The 18406-nt window shown below is 39.1% G+C and overlaps 1 protein-coding gene across 2 annotated transcripts; it reads left to right on the forward strand.

Annotated features, from left to right (window-relative positions):
* Positions 1–278: 278 nt before the first annotated feature.
* On the forward strand, positions 279–17446 carry diras1b (DIRAS family, GTP-binding RAS-like 1b). Of its 2 annotated transcripts, none has more exons than XM_077539705.1 (3): positions 279–426; positions 12541–12889; positions 14433–17446. In XM_077539705.1, the coding sequence occupies exons 2-3, from the start codon at positions 12581–12583 to the stop codon at positions 14718–14720; spliced, it is 597 nt and encodes a 198-aa protein (XP_077395831.1). In that variant the 5' UTR covers positions 279–426; positions 12541–12580; the 3' UTR covers positions 14721–17446. The 2 variants fall into 2 exon arrangements, with proteins under 2 accessions (XP_077395831.1, XP_077395830.1); XM_077539704.1 differs by lacking the exon at positions 279–426 and adding an exon at positions 1098–1409.
* The last annotated feature ends 960 nt before the right edge of the window (positions 17447–18406 follow it).

Below are 18406 nucleotides of genomic sequence, written 5' to 3' on the forward strand. Positions count from 1 at the left end.
CTGTATTTTGTGTAGTTCCTCAGTTCATCGTTAGAGGGTGACAAGTACTGGCTGCCGCTGATGGTGAGTCATACATTGGAAGAAAAAAACAAGTTTTGCTCTTTCAACTAGCACCATAGTTTTTATTTGGACCTATCGGCCACATATTCAATGACTGAAGGTGTTTGTTTGTTTTCCTCCCCAAAGTTTTTATTTTAGCTTTTTTATTTTTTATTTTTTATTTTTTGGCTAGACAAGCTCCCCGTTTCTGTTCCTTGTAATAATGGGTTCAGGTTAGGGTTAGCCCCGCCTCTTTCTCTCTCCAGGGTCCTGAAACCTTTTCCGACGTCGCTGTCCGCGGTGCTGATTCAGCGCTCCTCTAACCGGAAGTGATCGCAGGACGCACCCAATTCAAAAAGCGATCACGTGCAACTTTGGCCGACCAAGGTAAGTATGCGACACCGTAAATGTAGTGATACTTCTCATCTGTGCACAGTCAGTTCAGTTCGAAGTTGATCTATTTATTTATTTTCATTCATTTTCGGGTTGGGTTAGGGTTAGGGGGTTAGGCCGGCATGTATTTTGGTCATCGGCTATATAAAATGCAATTTTTGTCATACGTCTGGTTACATTCCCATGTGGCTCCCAGTAGCGCTGATGAAAAAAATGTGGCCCCCTCCATAGAATACAGTTCTATTTCGCTTTTTTGTGGACTTGAAAAAAAGAGCGTTTTTTTTTTTTTTTTTTTTACATATATATATATTTATTATAAATGTAATGTAGCCTATACATTTTGTAGCAGACTATACATCCTGATCAGGAATTTATGTCAACTCGACCATTTCTTCTCCCATTACACAACACCTCGGTGTTATACGAAAGGTTGCTGGTCTGTTAAAAATCTGGGAGAAAGTGCGTCTGTGTTTCTTTGAAAACGGCTAGCAGTGAATGAAATCGTCGGGGGGGGGGAACTAAAGCCTGCACTGTAGGAATATTGAATGTTTGGTCATTGTCAGATTTTCTTAGCATTTTTATTATGAACAGTTTATCCGGGCTGAAAAAGCAGCACAGGACGTGAACGTGTAGCCCCTCCCACATTAGAGTGGGAGAGTCAAAAAGAGAGAGACTGAAAAAGACGAGGAGGAGGAGATGGTGCGAGAAAGAGAGAGAGAGAGAGAGAGGACAGGACAGGAGAGGCGAGGGGGGAAGCGACTGAGGCGGAAACCCGGACGACGATGAGCTCGACGTGAAAGCGCGTTCACGATGCTTTAAAAAACAAAAAAGAGATCATCTCTCTGTCTCTTTTCTTTTGTTTTTTTACCCCCCCTTTTTTTTACCCATCTGACTTTAATTTTTTTCCCCCTCCCCCTCCTCGTTTTTGCGCTCGTGACGACGACGACGACGAAGACGAGGAGGAGACGCACGCGCAGGTGCAACCATTACACACACACGCGCGCAATTGTGTTGCATTTGTCATGTTGTGGACCCATATTGAAGCGGTATGAAAAAGGAGACAGTCTTTCGTTTCTTTGAGGGGAGGCGTTGAAGGAGACTGGCGGGGTTGGAGAAGGGGGGTGGGGGTGGGGTTTACCTCTGCCCAAATAATGCAACCTCTGTGAGATGGCGCTGCTCCGGTATTTATGAATGAGCTCTATAATGGCGCCCCTTTGCATCCTTCCTTCATTTGCTTGCCTTCCTTCTTTGTCATCATGACGCATGAAGCCGCTCCGGTTTTGGTTGTGACGATGATGATGATGATGGTGGTGGTAGTTAATCCTCCCATCTGGATGTTTGTTGGAGGCTGCATTTTATGGCAAGACAGTAATGTACATTTATCAGAAAATGTAAAAAAAAAAAAAAAAAAAAGTTGTGTATTTAAATTTAGAAAATTTGCTTTTGATTATAATTGAATAAAAAAAATAAATTTAAAAAAATAAGCACAAAAAAATGCAGTAACTCAATTAACCATTAAAATTAAAAATGAATTAAAAAATAAAAAAGTGGATCAAGGTGAAGCGCTGTCAATATGTATTGAAGTATATGCATTTCACTTTAGAATCGATTTTTCTTGTTTTGAAAATTTTCATTAAAAAAAAAAGAGAGAGAGAGAGCACCGTTTTGGACATGCCAAAAACGAAAAAAAAAATAATAATTGTAGTGTGTATTGAAATTTAGAAAATTTGCACTCCGTTAATTCCGTAGAAGGATACAGTAATGACTAATGACAAATATGATTTTAAACAATTAAACCTCATCAACTTATCAACACGTCACTAATAGTTGTTCTTTGCAGAGGATAAAAAATATATGACTAAGTACCACAACATAAATGCTAATGAGCTTTACTATTAAAATACCCAAGGCTGAAAGACAAAAAATAAAAATGAATTTAAAAAAAATAAAAATGAATTTAAAAAAAATAAAAATTAAATTAATTAAAAAAATAAACACAAAAATACAGTAACTCAATTAACCATTAAAATTAAAACTGAACTAAAAAACAAAAGTGGATCAAAGTGAAGAGCTGTCAATATGTATTGAAGTATATGCATTTCACTTTAGAATCGATTTTTTTCTTGTTTTGAAAATAATTTTCATTAAAAAAAAAAAAAAAAAAAAGGAAGCACCGTTTTTGAAATGCCAAAAATGAAAAAAAAAAAAATTGTAGTGTGTATTTAAATTTAGAAAATTTGCACTCCGTTAATTCCATAGAAGGATACAGTAATGACAAATGTGATTTTAAACAATTAAACCATGTCAACTTATCAACACGGCACTAATAGTTGTTCTTTGCAGAGGATAAAAAATATATGACTAAGTACAACAACATAAATGCTATTGCGCTTTAATATTAAGATACCTAAGTCTAAAAGGCTAAGTTAGGTGGTTTGATCTAAACATGGTGAACTAATGTCAAAACAGTTGGCAACTAAATTGAGACATAGATGCTCAATAAAGTTTAGGTCTGAGCTTTCAGTACTACTTGTATTTGAGGAAAGAGCTTCAACTTGGTATTAACGGTTCTCTCAGTAAACTGTTACTGCAGCCCCATGTCATGAAACTCCCAGCAAGACACACTTGACTCTATACTGCTCGTCTGGTTGCCACCACACACATTCAACTCGGGTCTCATCAGACCGCAGGATGTGTTCCCAGTAATCCATGACCTTAGTCTGCTTGTCGACATTCAAGCAAACTGAAGCTTTCTTGTGCGTCATCTTTGGAAAAGGCTTCATTCTAGGTTGACAGCCATGCAAGACCACGTTGATGCCGTGTCTGGCTTACGGTCTGTGCCAGGACAGGCTGACCTCCGACCCCTTCAACCTCTGCGGAAAAAAATACTCGTATTTTTCCAAAGGCAACCCCTGGATATTTTTCACATAGGGGTGTACGCACTTTTGTTGCCAGCTGTTTCAACAGGAATAGCTGTAAGTTGAGTTCTTTTGATGAGACAGTATATATATATTTTTTAGTACAAGCTATTCATGAATTTCCATATGCCCTTTAATAGTGAATGGGTGTGCTGGATTTTGTGTCAATATGATACATTGGTGCCGGATACCAATCATAGAAAAAAAAAAAAAAAAACTGAAAGAGCAGCTTCCTGTTTGTTTCACAGTGTGGCTCATCATTGATTTCCGTGCATCTTGTCATGGTGAACACGCGTGCTGGATTTCGTGTCCATCGGACACACTGGTGCCGGACGCTACTAATTTCTAACACTCCAGGGAGCGATTTTGTTTTTTTGTTGTTGTTTTTTTGCATGCACGACATGGCCTTCATCCCACTTGCATCATGTGGCATCCAGAGCAGGATTCCCTTTCTTTGTTTGCCATCTGCGCTGCATTCGGGCCGCAGCTTGAGTGGAATTAGTGAGAGGGTGAAGAAAAAAAAAAAGCCATGAGAGAGCGAGAGAGAGAGAGAGAGAGAGAAGCGGCCGAGTGGATCCAAAGCGGTCCGCCTCGCCTCCCATCTGTCACTGCGGGCAGCTGCCTCACGTGGATGCATCCTAAGAATAAATACAGTTCATGTGGAAAGTATTGAACGTTTTATTGAAATTGCAAAAACAAAATGTGGAGGGAAAAAAAAAGTGAAGCAGCGCTTATGTATTCTGGATGCTGTAAAATATTCACAAAAAACATTTTTTTAAATGTGAAAAATTACATAAAGTGCATTTAACGATTGTATATTTAGTCAAATAAATTACTATAATAATTGATGTAGACTTAATGTATTCATGTTACCACGTAAAAACGAGATTTACCAATGTTTGTTAATTAGAAAAATAATTTTATTACACAATCAAATAAATGTTTCATCTATATGTAAAATAGGCAATTTTTTCCAAATGTTTTGTCAAAATAATTGATAATTTACTAAAATTTCTTTAATAAAATATATAAATGTGGGCCTAAAATATTTAATGAAATGATTTTTTTTCATTTTGCTATTTACAGTAATTCAATTAACCATTAAAAAAAATAGAAAAATACATTAATTTAAAAAATAAAAAATAAACATAAAAAATACAGTAACTCAAACATTCAAATTAAAAATTAATTAAAAAATAAAACGATTACATTAATTTAAAAAATAAACAAAAAATACAGTAACTCAACCATTAAAATAAAAAATGAATAAAAAAAAAAATACATTCATTTAAAAAATAAAAAAAAACAAAATACAGTAACTCAATTAACCATTCAAATTAAAAATGAATTAAAAAATAAAAAATTACATTAATTTAAAAAATATATAAAATAAACAAAAATGCAGTAACTCAATTAACCATTAAAATTAAAAATATAAAAAAAATTACATTCATTTAAAAAAATAAAACAAACATTAAAAAAAAACTGAGGACTTCTGCTAATGCAATTCCTCAGTGGGCTGCATGTAGCCCACAGGCCATACTTTGCCCACCACTGCTGCAACATAACATGTAAAAAATTAAACAGAATTCTTTCCGGTTGCACCGTATAGGAAAAGGAAAAACCTGTGAAACTCTAACGATTACTCTGTATTAGCGACGGGGGTGATCCAATGCGAATGTTTATCGTGGCGAGTTGTGGTATTAGCAGCTTCTTAGCGAGAGATGCTCAGGCTTGCCCGGGTCAGGCTAATACGCGGCGCTAATACACGCGGCTACACACTAATTACACCGTACTCTTAACATGCAGTCACGTCAGATGCTGACTTCGTGTCTACCGATTGTGGAAGATGATGATGTAATTCGACTAAACATAAGGAGCCTTGTGATCATGTCAATACTTTTCTGCAGAAACAGGACAGGCTAGGGACCAAAGTCATGACACCAAGAAGTAAACATTTGTGAGTAATGGGGACCTCACTCCTAATTACTGTGCAGTGTACGTGAAACATGCAGTGAAATCCCTAAAGAGAACTGTGCATTACTGTGTGTGTGTGTGTGTATATGTGTGTATATATATATATATATATATATATATATATATATATATATATATATATATATATATATATATATATATGTATATATATGTATATATATATATATATGTATATATATGTATATATATATATATATGTATATATATGTATATGTGTGTTATAAATCTGTCATAAACAGAAGTTGATGTCAAAGAAACTCAGAATATTGTGTTCAGAATATAGTTTGGTTTAAAAAATAAAAGTGTAGGTAAAATAGAAAAATGTGAGTACAAAAAAACAAAAATGACTCGAGGAAAAAAAAAGTTAAAATATTTTGGATGGAAGGACTGCCTACCAACAGTTTTGTTAAAAAAAAAAAAATGGGTATAGAAAATGATGTGGAGTATAAAACTCAAACATATTACAAAAAAAATTGTAGGTAAAATGTGGCTAATTAAATGTGGTAACAAAAGAATTTGTAAAAAATTAATGTGGTAAAAAAAATGTGGTTTTGCTTGATAGGCTAATGCAGAAAAAATGCAGCTCAAAAATCAAAAATATTTGGATGGTAATTAGAAACGAAATTGGGTTTAAAAAAAATAGTAATAATTGTGGCTTTTAAAAATAAAATTATGCATCAAACCCCCCAAAAATTGTGCGAAAAAATCTAAAAATTTTGTTAAAAAAAAAAGAAAAAAGACTAGACTGTCTAGCGGCTGGCCATCGCTTGAAAGTGGCCCTGGATCTTGACCCAGTTTGGGCGGCGAAATTCAACATGAAGTTTATTATGCAATTCTGGTGTGTAAGAAAGGCGCAAAAAGTGCTCACTCTCAGACACGTTTTCAGACATACGCTATACGTGTTAAGTTTGTTTTCGCGGCTCCAACCTTAAGTCTTGGGAAATGGGTCAATGCAGACAGACAGGAGAGGTTAGTTAAGCTCCGTGATTACTGACTAAAGCCGAGACCACGGCGTTACAATCTCGTCTAACGCACACACACGTACACGCAAAATTGTTTGAGCAAAGTGTGTGTCGTGGGCCTCATATGGTCTGCTTGGTTCTTTAACCCCGTCCACATGGTTAAGAGTCCTGTGACATTTTATATTTTGTTAGCTCTTGTTAGATGGTTAATAGGATTTATAGTAGGCTGGTTTGTTAGTGGGTTAGTTGGCTAGTAGGTATGTTTGTTGGTTCATTGTTGATATATGGTCTGTTAGTTTAACTCATTCAAACCTAAAGATGTATAAATACGTTTTTCAATACTTTGTCCTTTACTCCCAAAAACATATTTATACGTTTTTTTTTGTTTTTTTGTTTTTGTTTTTAATGCTAGAGCATAAAGATAGAGCTTCTGACATGAAGAGATCGTTTAAAGCAATGGTAGTTTTTGCAAAAAAAACGGCCAGCAGGTGGCAGAAGAGTATAAGAGATCAGCCAGGGACATTTGCAACAAGCTCTTTTTGCCAGCGTTTTCAACAGGTTTGTGAATAATGATGCAACTTAGCAATATTCTAATGCTAATTGCTGCAAAATGGAAACGGATATGTTTTTATAGCAATAGAACAGAATATTCTGTGGACTTTGCAAAATCAGTCAAAATCCAGTAAAACAGACAGGAGCAAAAGGGGTTGCTTCAGTGAAAATGGCTGGGAGTGAAAGAGTTAATTGGCTCGTTATACATTTGTCTGCTAGTTAGCTGGTTGGTTTTGATGCTTGGCCCACGCATAAACGTGTTTGTGTTGCGTATGTGTGTGTTTGCGAGGGCAGCACTGCGGTGGCGGCGTGACGGTGACGAAAACGCTGGCTGTAGTGAGTCACGAGGAGGGTGGGGGGGGGTGCTTGTCGAATCACACATTCCTCCCACGGCATGCTGGGAAAGAGGCTGCGGTTACACACATTCATGCCTGGTTAATGGTGTGTGCGTGCGTGAAATCTGTTGATCCTCTTTGGCCAACCGGCGGCTCAAATAGGCGTGCTCGCAATACTGTACATTATCCGCCGCATTCCAATACCCCCCGATTAAAAGATGGATACCTCTGCACGGCGAGCGCAAGGTTTTAAATCAGGCTCTTGATCTGCAGGGCGGCCATTGTCTTTCATGCGTGATGCTAATGCGCCACTCTGTCGAGTGGCTCTCGCCGGGCAAATTATGTGCATATTTAGCCGCGGCGGAAGGTGACATTTCCTCGCCAGCTGGGAAATAAGCAGGCGGGAGGATGGATGGAAGGATGGATGGAGGAGTAGAATCATGTTTTTTGTTTTTTTCTGTTTTTGGTGATGTGTGCCAAAGCTATCTGCTAATGGAGAGCGGCCACGCACAAAAAAAAGATGCAATTGTAGCATTAATTCATTCAAAGGAGCCGCACACGCTTTTCGAGTGGGTGGGTTGCCAAGGGGAAAAACACAATCGGGCTCTCGTGTGTCACCTGTGTGTGTGGATGGCTAATTTTAGCTGCATGAAAAAGGCGGCAGTGGGGGGGGTGTTTATGAGTGGCGGTGTCGTCGTCACGGAGCTGGCTCAGGGAGGAAAGGAAAGCAACAAAAAAAAAAAAAAAAAGGGAGGATGGGATCCAGACAGACAGACCGACAGATAGTCAGATGGTCAGACGAGACCCCCGCCGTTGAGAAGCACACAAGCCTTCGCTATTATTGATCACACAGCATCAACACTGCAGGAGGGGAGGAGGGGGGAGGGGGTCCAGACACATCAATTCAAAGACACCGCCACCGACTATTTGGGAGATTAAGCAACATGCTTGCATTGCAGGTTAGTTAATAGTTAGTTGGATGGTTAGTTTGTGTGGATTTATTTGTTTTCTTTGTTGGCTTGATTGCAGACTAGTTGGTTAACGTGTTAGCTTCTTCGGTTGTTAGTTGGTTAAATGAATACTTGGGTTGTCTGTTCATATGTTTATTGGTTGGTTGTTTATTTAGTTAAAAGGATACTGTACTTATTTAGCCATTTTTGGCAGTCAAACATGAATATTTTGCCTATAATATATTTTATATTTTCATTATTTTTCATGTACAATTAGTACCTTTAAAAACACATTTTTTCAACTTGCTGTCGACTGAAAATGACATCACAAGGGCTCAGGTAACCAATTACGGCTCAGCTTGCGAATGTCACATGACCAAACCTAGAAAACAGGTGAGCTGTGATTTGGTTACCTGAGCCCTTGTGATGTCATTTTCAGTCGACAGCAAGTTGCAAAATGTGTTTTCAAAGGTAATAATTGTATGTGAAAAATAATGAAAGTATCAAATTAATTATAGACAAAATATTAACTTTTTATTGCTATAGTGGGCTAAATAAGTGAAATATCCCTTTAAGTGTTGATTTGGATTTGTTAGTTGATAAGTGTGTTTGTTACTCTGTTAGATTAGTTTGTTGGTTCGTTTTGTTTCTTGATCACTGTGTTCGTTAGATGCTTCATTAGATGGCTGGTTGGTTGGGGAGATGCTTTGTCAATGTGTTGGCTAGTTATTTAGTAGGCTTTGTTCATTTTTTAATTGGTTATTTAAGTAGTTAGGTGGGTTGTTAAATAGTTTGTTTTTTTTCGTTTTGTTTGTTGTTTTGTTTCTGATGATAACAATGAGCAACAATATCGCATTATCATGGTTTTACAGCTTTGAAATGCTTTTTAAAAAAAACAAAAAACAAACATATATATATATATATATATATATATATATATATATATATATGGAAATAAAAACCGCCACATTGAACACAATCTATTTTATTTTTAAACACAAACATAGAATATTTGCTGTAGAAGAAATGATTAATAACTAAATAAATAAATATAAATGTTGACATTCTTCTTAGTAAGGCACAGTATCCGATCACCTTTGAGCTATTTTTAGAACAAACCCATGGGCTACTGATGTGTGCATGGAGCTAACGAGTACCTTCTGCAATGCTCTTTAATCAGAACAAAAAAGCACGTGATCATAGTATCTCGGTTTGCTAATGTGTTTGCTAGTTCTTTTTTTTTTTTCTGTAGATGATTTGCTCATGTGCTTGTTAGTTGTATACTATGTATAATGCACAAATTTATTCAGGGGGTTGTCTGCTCGTTAGTTGGTTTGATTGTTTGACTGGTGTGAGTGGGCCAGGCAGGGCTGGACTGTCCATCTGGCATACAGGACAGATGCCCGGTGGACTGGCCTCTTTTGGAGCAGATGCAGTGTTTTTTAATTATTATTTTACCACAGGAGACTGGCTCACAATTTAGACAGACCGGTTCATTAATCCATTTTGAATATAGATAGCAAACTGAAACATCATCAATAAACATCAGGGGAAGGTCATTAGAGTCCTAGAGGGCGACAACGGCTCCCTCTTGAACGTGTTCACGTAGGAGGAATATGAAATGTCAATCCGAGGAACGGCATCATCTCGTGTATGCAACTGTTGAGGAAGTATTATTTTTGCTCTGGCATCCTGCTTTGTGGCTGTCTTGTGCAGTATATGTTGCATAGCCTCCATTTTGCCAACACTCGCAGAGACACGTGCATCCCGGCCGGCATAATGCGAGCGCCCAATGCATTATTTATGCAGCGGTTGGAAGCAGGCTTTAAGGTCCCATAATAGGCTGCTTCTCTAAGCTGCCACGGTAATGAAACACTAGACCGGCATCAATACTTGCTGGGACCAGCGGATTTCTGTCACTCTCGGTGGAAGGCCGTTGTCGCTCAAGGGGCTCGGACGCGGATGGAGATGCGGGGGTAGTGTCTGCTGGGTCTATGGCACATGCTTGTATCATGTATGCATTTTTTCGAAACGTAAACGATGGCTCATACTCTACATGTGTACACTGTTGCAGCAGACAGAACAAAAACTTTTTAGTCCATTAGTTGGTTTGTTTAAGTGGTTGATTAGTGCGTTTGTTCGTTTGTTGCCAGTTTTGTTGTTGGTTAGTTAGTGTGTTGGTGACCCTATTATTTGGTGTGTTTGGTAGTGTCTTAGGGGTATATTCACTAAGAATGCCGGTAATAGCGCGAAATATTGCACCACAACTGCACCCGCAGTCTGCGCCCAGTTCCCAACCTATTCACTAAGGATCTTGCTCTAATCATATATCGACGCAAACACGCCCAAAAAACTGACAGCTTGGAGCAAATTTGCACCTGATTTACCACACATGGCAATGGATTTGCACGAAGAAAATGGTTGTTATATTAACAGTTGAGAGAAAGATGAGATTATCAGAAAGCGAGGTTGGACCGAGAGTATAAGCGTTTAGAGCGCCATTAAGCTGTACAGAGCAGAGAGGACAACAATGATGTCATTCATTCATAAAGTACAAATTATTGGTGTGATGGTTTAAAAAAAATATATTTTCAGAGGTTGTCGTGGGCGTACAGTATGCATCTGGCACGTAAAAATGATCGTAAAATGTCTCCCCGCCATTGCCGATCAGCCCGGGTTACGTTATGCATCCTAAACCAACAGAGAAAAATCTCTCTCTCTCTCTCTCTCTCTCTCTCTCTCTCTCTCTCTCTCTCTCTTTTTTTTTTCTCCCTCCCACCCTCCGCTGTGCATGTTGTGCCGCAAATGATCCCGGGATCGAGGTTGCGGCAGGTTAATACATACTTTCCAAAAACGATATTTGCGTCATGCAAACGCGGTGTGGGTATTTGCGCTGGCGTTAGTGAATTAGACGCTGTATATCAGAGTCTCATTTGCATTGGGGTGGGCATATTTTGCGTCAAATGTATGCAAATTACCTCATTTACATCCACACAAATAACACCGGCTCACGTGGCGCAATCTGGTTGGCAGCGCATTTGTGACGGATTTCCCCATCTGCTCGTGTTTAGTGAATTAGGCGCTCCCGGATTGCTCCATTTTTACTGGTTACCGCTGTGCAAAGGCGACGCAAACCTTCAGTGAATATGCCCCTTAGGTTTTTAGTCAGTTGAATGATTGGCTAGTGTGTTGGTTACTTGGTTTCCGTTTTAGTTTGTTTTGTTGTTGTTGGTTGGTTAGTTAGTTGGTTAGTTAGTAGTAGTTTGTTGGTTCATGTTTTGATTTGCTTGTTAGTAGTTGGTGTGTTTACTTGTTAATTTGTGAGCTGATTGGTGAATTTGTTGGTTAGTTTCCTGGCTAGTGGCTTTTTTCGTTGCTTGTACAATCGGTTAGTGGGTTGGGTGGTCAGTTTGTTAGTTGGCTAATGGCTAGTGTTTAATTTGGTTATTATTAGTTACTGGGTCGGTGAGTGTTCAATTTTGTTAGTTGGGTTATAGTCTGGTACAGAGTAACTTGGTTGTTTAGTAGTTTGTTGGTTCAAGTTTTGATTTGCTTGTTAGTAGTTGGTGTGTTTGCTTTTTAATTTGTGAGTTCATTGGTGAATTTGTTGGTTAGTTTCCTGGCTAGTGGCTTTTTTCGTTGCTTGTACAATCGGTTAGCGGGTTGAGTGGTCAGTTTGTTGGTTGGCTAATTTTTAATTTGGTTATTATTAGTTACTCGGCCGGTGAGTGTTCAATTTTGTTCGTTGGTTTATAGTCTGTTACAGAGTAACTTGGTTGTTTAGTAGTTTTGTTTAGTAGTTTCTTGGTTCATGTTTTGATTTGCTTGTTAGTAGTTGGTGTGTTTGCATGTTAATTTGTGAGTTGATTGGTGAATTTGTTGGTTAGTTTCCTGGCTAGTTGCTTTTTTCGTTGCTTGTACAATCGGTTAGCGGGTTGGGTGGTCAGTTTGTTAGTTGGCTAATGGCTAGTGTTTAATTTGGCTATTATAGTTACTGGGTCGGTTAGTGTATAATTTTGTTAGTTGATGAGTTACTTGTTTAATTTGTCTAATTTGGTTAGTTTGTTGGTTGGTTAGTGTGTCGTTAGTACATGTTTGTTACTTGGTTGGTTGGTTAGTGTGCTAATCTATTAGTGGCTTTGTTTGTTTTTTTGTTTTTAGTTCAATGATTAGTTAGTGTGTTTGTCACTCTGTTGTGTTTTAATTTGTTAGTTGTTAGTGTGTAACTTGCTTAGCTAGTTGGTCCATGTGTTAGTTTGCTCTTTTATGTCAGTTTGTGCAATGGTTGGTTAGGTACTTAGTTCATTTGTTGGTTACGGGGAAGGGAAGGAAGGGAGGGAGGGACAAGGTTAACAGTGTGGTATAAAAGAGCAAACATTCCAACTATCCTCAGGTGTGACACTGTCTGAAGGCTGAAAGGCGGGGGAGCCAGAATGCCGGAGCAGAGCAACGACTACCGCGTGGTGGTGTTCGGGGCGGGCGGCGTCGGGAAGAGCTCCCTGGTGCTGCGCTTCGTCAAGGGCACCTTCCGCGACACCTACATCCCCACCGTGGAGGACACGTACCGCCAGGTGATCAGCTGCGACAAGAGCGTGTGCACGCTGCAGATCACCGACACCACCGGGAGCCACCAGTTCCCCGCCATGCAGCGCTTGTCCATCTCCAAGGGACACGCCTTCATCCTGGTCTACTCCATCACCAGCAAGCAGTCGCTGGAGGAGCTCAAGCCCATCTACCAACAGGTGAGCGTATTTGAACTAAAATGGCCGACATCCTGTGTCGTTCGCTGTTCAAGGGTACTTGAGACTTTTTTTGGCTGCTAAATTTCATATTGTTAAGTGAGACTGACTGGGTGCTGATTCATGAGAATAAAATATCATATGATTTGAAACATCATTAATCATTTGAGCCCTCCTCTATAAACAAACAAATTTTCTGTTACGTTTTATCAAGGGAACATGTTGAGAATTTCCTTGCGACAAGAAAAAAAAACTTTAAAACATTTGACAAACATTTAAAGACCTTGAACAAACCCAGATGAGAAATCAACATTCGCTACCTTCGCAATAAATATGACATTCTGATTAATATTACATTTTTGGAATATGAGTTATGAAGAAAAATCCAGCTGTTTTTATCCATCTCAGGGGGTGGCCAGTTTGCCACTTGCTGTCAACTGAAGATAACAACAGCAACAACCAATCAAAACTCAACTGTCTTCTGAAGCTGCGCTGTGATTGGTTGTTACCTGACATCTGAGCAGCTGTGATGTCATTTTCACTCGACAGCAAATGGCAAAATGGCCGCCCCCTGAGATGGATAAAAACGTCTGCTGAACTCGTATTCCACTCACGCAATATTAAACAGAATACCACATTTAGACTAGTGGGGCTGCATAGAACATATTTTCAACTTTTTCTGGTAGACATGTCATGAAGTTATTTTGAGAATTGATGGCAAGGCAAAAAATAAATAAATAAAACCAACAGAAAACGTTTATTTGTAAACTGTTCTAAACATATGTAGAGTATGATTTTCACAGTTTTTACCCTTTGTCCTCTCCGACGATGGCACCCTCTCCTACAACGTCCATTACAATTACAGGCAAATGATTAATTATGCAAATTAGGCGATGACATCATTTAGTGACTTTTAGGACAGCCAATGGCTGCTTTTCTTCCCGGGGAGTTGGCAACACTGATTATGTGGATGAAGGGATGATGAGGAAAGAAGGAAAGACATGCTAATTGCTAAGCTAACCTAAGATTGACATGTAATTGTGACATACCAGAATTAATGAAGTTCTTGCACGTTTCACAGAAGCCTAGTTGGAAACGTGTTAAAGTGGAGTGTATACACCTTTGAAGAGCAAAATAGAAGGCATGTTAAAAAAAAAAAAGTGTCTTATTCATGACGCTACACAGCTAACAGGACCAAAAATGGAAATGATACATCAGCCGGGAGGAGTAGCCAATAAGCTTAAAAGTTTCATTATAGTATAAAACATTTATAATATCACTCAAGTTATTTTGTTTTTTGAGGTCCCATTCAGAAACACCCTTAATTGTTTGGGATTAACCTGCAAAGAACTGCTCATAATTCAGAAGTTGCTCCTGAAATGAAGTCATTGATGAGCAAAACTGCTCCACAAAGATTTAAAAAAAAAAAAAAAAAAAAGTTATTTGGATCCTTGCACGTTCGTATTGTGACGGGATCATTCGCTGGGTGTTTTTGCGATTCCGATTCTAGACTCCAACCTGCTATCTTTTTTTTTTTCCCCCTCAGGTGCTGGCCATCAAAGGCAACGTGGAGGCCATCCCCATCATGCTGGTCGGCAACAAAAGCGACGAGACCCAGCGGGAGGTGGACACCAAGGACGGCGAGGCGCAGGCCAGCCAGTGGAAGTGCGCCTTCATGGAGACGTCGGCCAAGACCAACCACAACGTGACGGAGCTCTTCCAGGAGCTGCTCAACCTGGACAAGAAGCGCAACATGAGCCTCAACATCGACGGCAAGCGCTCGGGGAAGCAATCGCGCGCCGAGAGACTGAAGGGCAAGTGCAGCGTCATGTAAACGACGACGACGACGACGACGACGAGGAGGAGAAGGAAGGGCCCCTCCCCCACGTCATTCGCATCCTTCCTCCTGGTCATGACTCGGCGCTTAGCGGATTAGTGTCCACAGGAATCCTCGAATCCACCCTCCATTTACTCATCACGTAGACAAACTAGATGTTCAAAAAGCTCGTTTTTTTGTTTGTTTTTTCCCCTGTGAGGTGGGACAGCATGACGCCACACAAGAAGGATGTAAATAAACGCCATCGACCACCCCCGAAAAACAACTCTGACAACAAGGAAAAGAAAACAAAACAATCCTCTCTCTTCATTCGTCACCCAACGTGGTAATGCCACACGACGCAACGATCCTTTTAAGACTCTCCTGAAAGCGTGACGCATTTAGGGAACGTCAGGAATCTGCAGCGCTCCAGCTTTTTCCTCCAGACGGGAAGTTTTTTTTTGCCAAGCCTCTGAGACTCAAAGGGAATTTGAGAGTTTCCGAAGGTCAAGAATGTTTTTTTTTTTTGTTTGTTTGTTTTTTTTGGCCTTGTTTTTGATGCTCTACGTCAAAACACAAAAAAAGCACACGAGTATAACAAAAAAAAAGAAAGAGATGGATGTATGTATTTTCCTTGTGCAACCCAATCTGTATTATTTTCATTGTTAGTTCCTCATCTCACACTCATCCCTCACCTTACTTGTTTATTTCATACAGAGAAACAGTGACACAACATCAATGCGAGCGTCTGAAGTGACGTGTAAAATTGTTGTCGGCCCAGGTCCCGTCACGTCATTTCAGACGAAGACCCCGCAAAATTGCAGCGCTGTAACGGAAGACTTGGCATTTGTTTGCTTTTGCCTTTTACACGGAACCCAGCAAAAAGCAGGATACCGCCCCAACAAGAGGGCGCTTTCACACACGTCAGGCAGAAATTCTGTAAAGTAGTTGTCAGACAGCGACGAATTCTTTTGACACAACTGGACGAGAGAGGAGTGATAAAATTTCACACGGCTTTCTCGGCATTGCTGCACTGTTATACCCTTTGCTCTAGCCTCCTTTACCTGCAGAGATCCTGCAACCCGATCGAGCTTTTAGGCAGAACCAAGCGAAAGAGATACATGACGTTTCACACAGCAACACAGCATGGCTTCCACAAAACAGAAGTGAGTGTCAAATCTTTTTTTTTTAATTTCATACCCCTGTCCCTGCATTGTGTAACAGCCTTATAAAGAGGCGTTGCCTCGTGTCTGTTCCCGCTTTCACACACAGACCTTGTAAAATTGCCATATCAGAACATACGGCATGTGTCCCCCTTTGCCTTTTACACAGAACCCGGCAAGAAGTGGGATATTGCCACAACAGCATGCGCTTTCAGATTATTAGATGGCATCGTGCCAGTGTCTGCTGTGAGGTATAAAATAGATTTGTACCCCCGTTTCTGTGTCCAATACAAGCCGTGTGAAAGGGGCCGTTGTTATGCTTCTAATGACCCGCCGATGCATTGATAGTCCACTCAACACACACACGGCACTTTATGACATCAACACTCATCATTGGCATACATTGTACACAATCACACCACCCTTTTTTGCACACAAAAAAGCACAATACTTTTTTACCGATTTCTACCGTTTCAGTTTGACCCTTTTTTTTTTTTTGTTCTCGTTTTTTCCTCACCTGACTTTATTCACCGATCCTGAGGAACAATCAATCACGTCCCCCACCGTGCGCTTATACACACACACACCCACACACACACAGCTCAGCTATATAACCATATTTGGCACATCCAATAGTTTGATTTGATTTAATCTTTATTAATCTCGAACAAATACACACACAAAGAAAATAAACAAAAAAGGTCATACAAAGTGTTTGGTTCGAGAAGGAGCAGAAGGAAGCCAAAGCTTATGGTTATTACACTTGAAAAATGTTCATTTATTTCCTTTTGATACGTTATATTTTTTTGCACTACAAATCGAAGTCTTGTTTACAGTCTGTACGATAATACAGCAACCGTTTCCCAAATATTTCGGGTCCACGACCCTCACTTTAGGAACCCTGTTCAAGACTAGTAATAAAGAGAATAATAAATGTTATAATTAAACAAAATATAATGACACATCAAATCAGATAGATAACTTATTATAATGTCGAGACAAAACTAGCAAACTAAGTGCTAAGCTAACTAAGCTCGCTAACCGTTTTGGGACATAGCTGTAATATGAACATGTGCAAACCTCACAAGGGCACTCGGAGGCTCAGCAGAGCGAGCAAGACGCGCTCGGTTCCAGTAAAACAAGCTTACGGAAAACATAAACACAAAATGCAATCAGATAGGTACCTACGGAAGCGTATTGCATTCACTTGAGAAGAAAACAAAAAACAAAAAAAAACTTTTTCTGACTAATTTTTTGGGGGGAGCTTTGTTTTTGTTTTTTTGAGTATTTTTTTTCTGTTCTTCTGAATATTTTTTTTCTGTTTTACTGAATTTTTTTTTTTCTGTCATTAAAAAAAAATATTCCGAAAAACAGAAAAATAAAATTACTCCGAAAAACGGGGAAAAAATTATTCCAAAAAAATGAAAAAAAATATAAAAATTCCAAAAAACAGAGCACCAACTTCTGTTTTTCAGAGTAATTTGTTTTTTGACCTCTGAACTCCAAATGACTTGTTGCAGACCACTGACCTGTATATATGACTGCATAGCTGATAGCCCATACACGCCAGTGCAAGCCGTTGAGTCACAGGGCAGCCATCTTGTTACTCCCACGTCGTGAGCAGACTACTGTATAAACTATACTCTATATGTACAGATGAGACATATACAGCTCATAGGTAGTTAGTATAAGGCCGGGCCGGAGTGGTCACTGTTATTTTTTTTTAACAAGGAAAAAAAAAAATGAACAAAACCCCCACCAACCTTATACTAACTGCCTACGAGCTGCATATGTCTCATCTGTACGTATACCGTATAGTTTACATAGTAGTCGTCTTGCGAGGTGGGAGGAACAAGATGGCCGCCCTGTGACTTCAACGGCTTGCACTGGCGTTTATGGGCTATCAGCTATCCAGTCATATATACAGGTCAGTGGTCTGAAACAAGTCACTTGGAGTTCAGAGGTAAAAAAAAATAAAAATAAATAAATACTCCAAAAACAGAAGTCGGTGTTCTGTTTTTCGGAATATTTTTTTTTCTGTTTTTTGGAATATATATATATTTTTTTTTCTATTTTTGGAATAATGTTTTTCCCCCTTTTTCAGAGTATTTTTTCATGACAGAAAAAAATATTCAATTAAACAGAAAAAAAAATCATAAAAACAGAAGAAAAAAAATACTCAAAAAAAAAGCTCCACAAAAAAATTTGTCAAAAAAACATTTTTCTTTTTTTTTTTTTCAAGTGAATGCAATATGGTTCCGTAGATAACAGTTAGGTGTGCTATTTTAATGTTAGAACCATTCTGTTTTGGCATATTGCTAGCTAGCATGCACATTTCCTCGGATACCCTACAAATGGCACAGGAGACGCGTGTTGCCTGAATACAGGTGATTTGTGTCATGGTTTTCCCACCTAAGGTTGGACTTATGAGTAACCATCCCAATCCTTAACTAATGACGCACTAAATGTACCTGTTAGCTAGCAGCTGTGCTCGATGCGTTTGTCTCTCTCTCTCGTTTGCTAGCGTGCCAGATTGTCGGC

This window comes from Festucalex cinctus, chromosome 12, assembly GCF_051991245.1.
Source record: "Festucalex cinctus isolate MCC-2025b chromosome 12, RoL_Fcin_1.0, whole genome shotgun sequence".
In the NCBI taxonomy this organism is placed as follows: Eukaryota; Metazoa; Chordata; class Actinopteri; order Syngnathiformes; family Syngnathidae; genus Festucalex; species Festucalex cinctus.

Coding starts and splice junctions, on each gene's coding strand:
- diras1b (XM_077539705.1), top strand. CDS start 12,581: ATGCCGGAGCAGAGCAACGACTACCGCGTGGTGGTGTTCGGGGCGGGC. Junction 12,890..14,432: donor TCAAGCCCATCTACCAACAG/GTGAGCGTATTT, acceptor TTTCCCCCTCAG/GTGCTGGCCATCAAAGGCAA.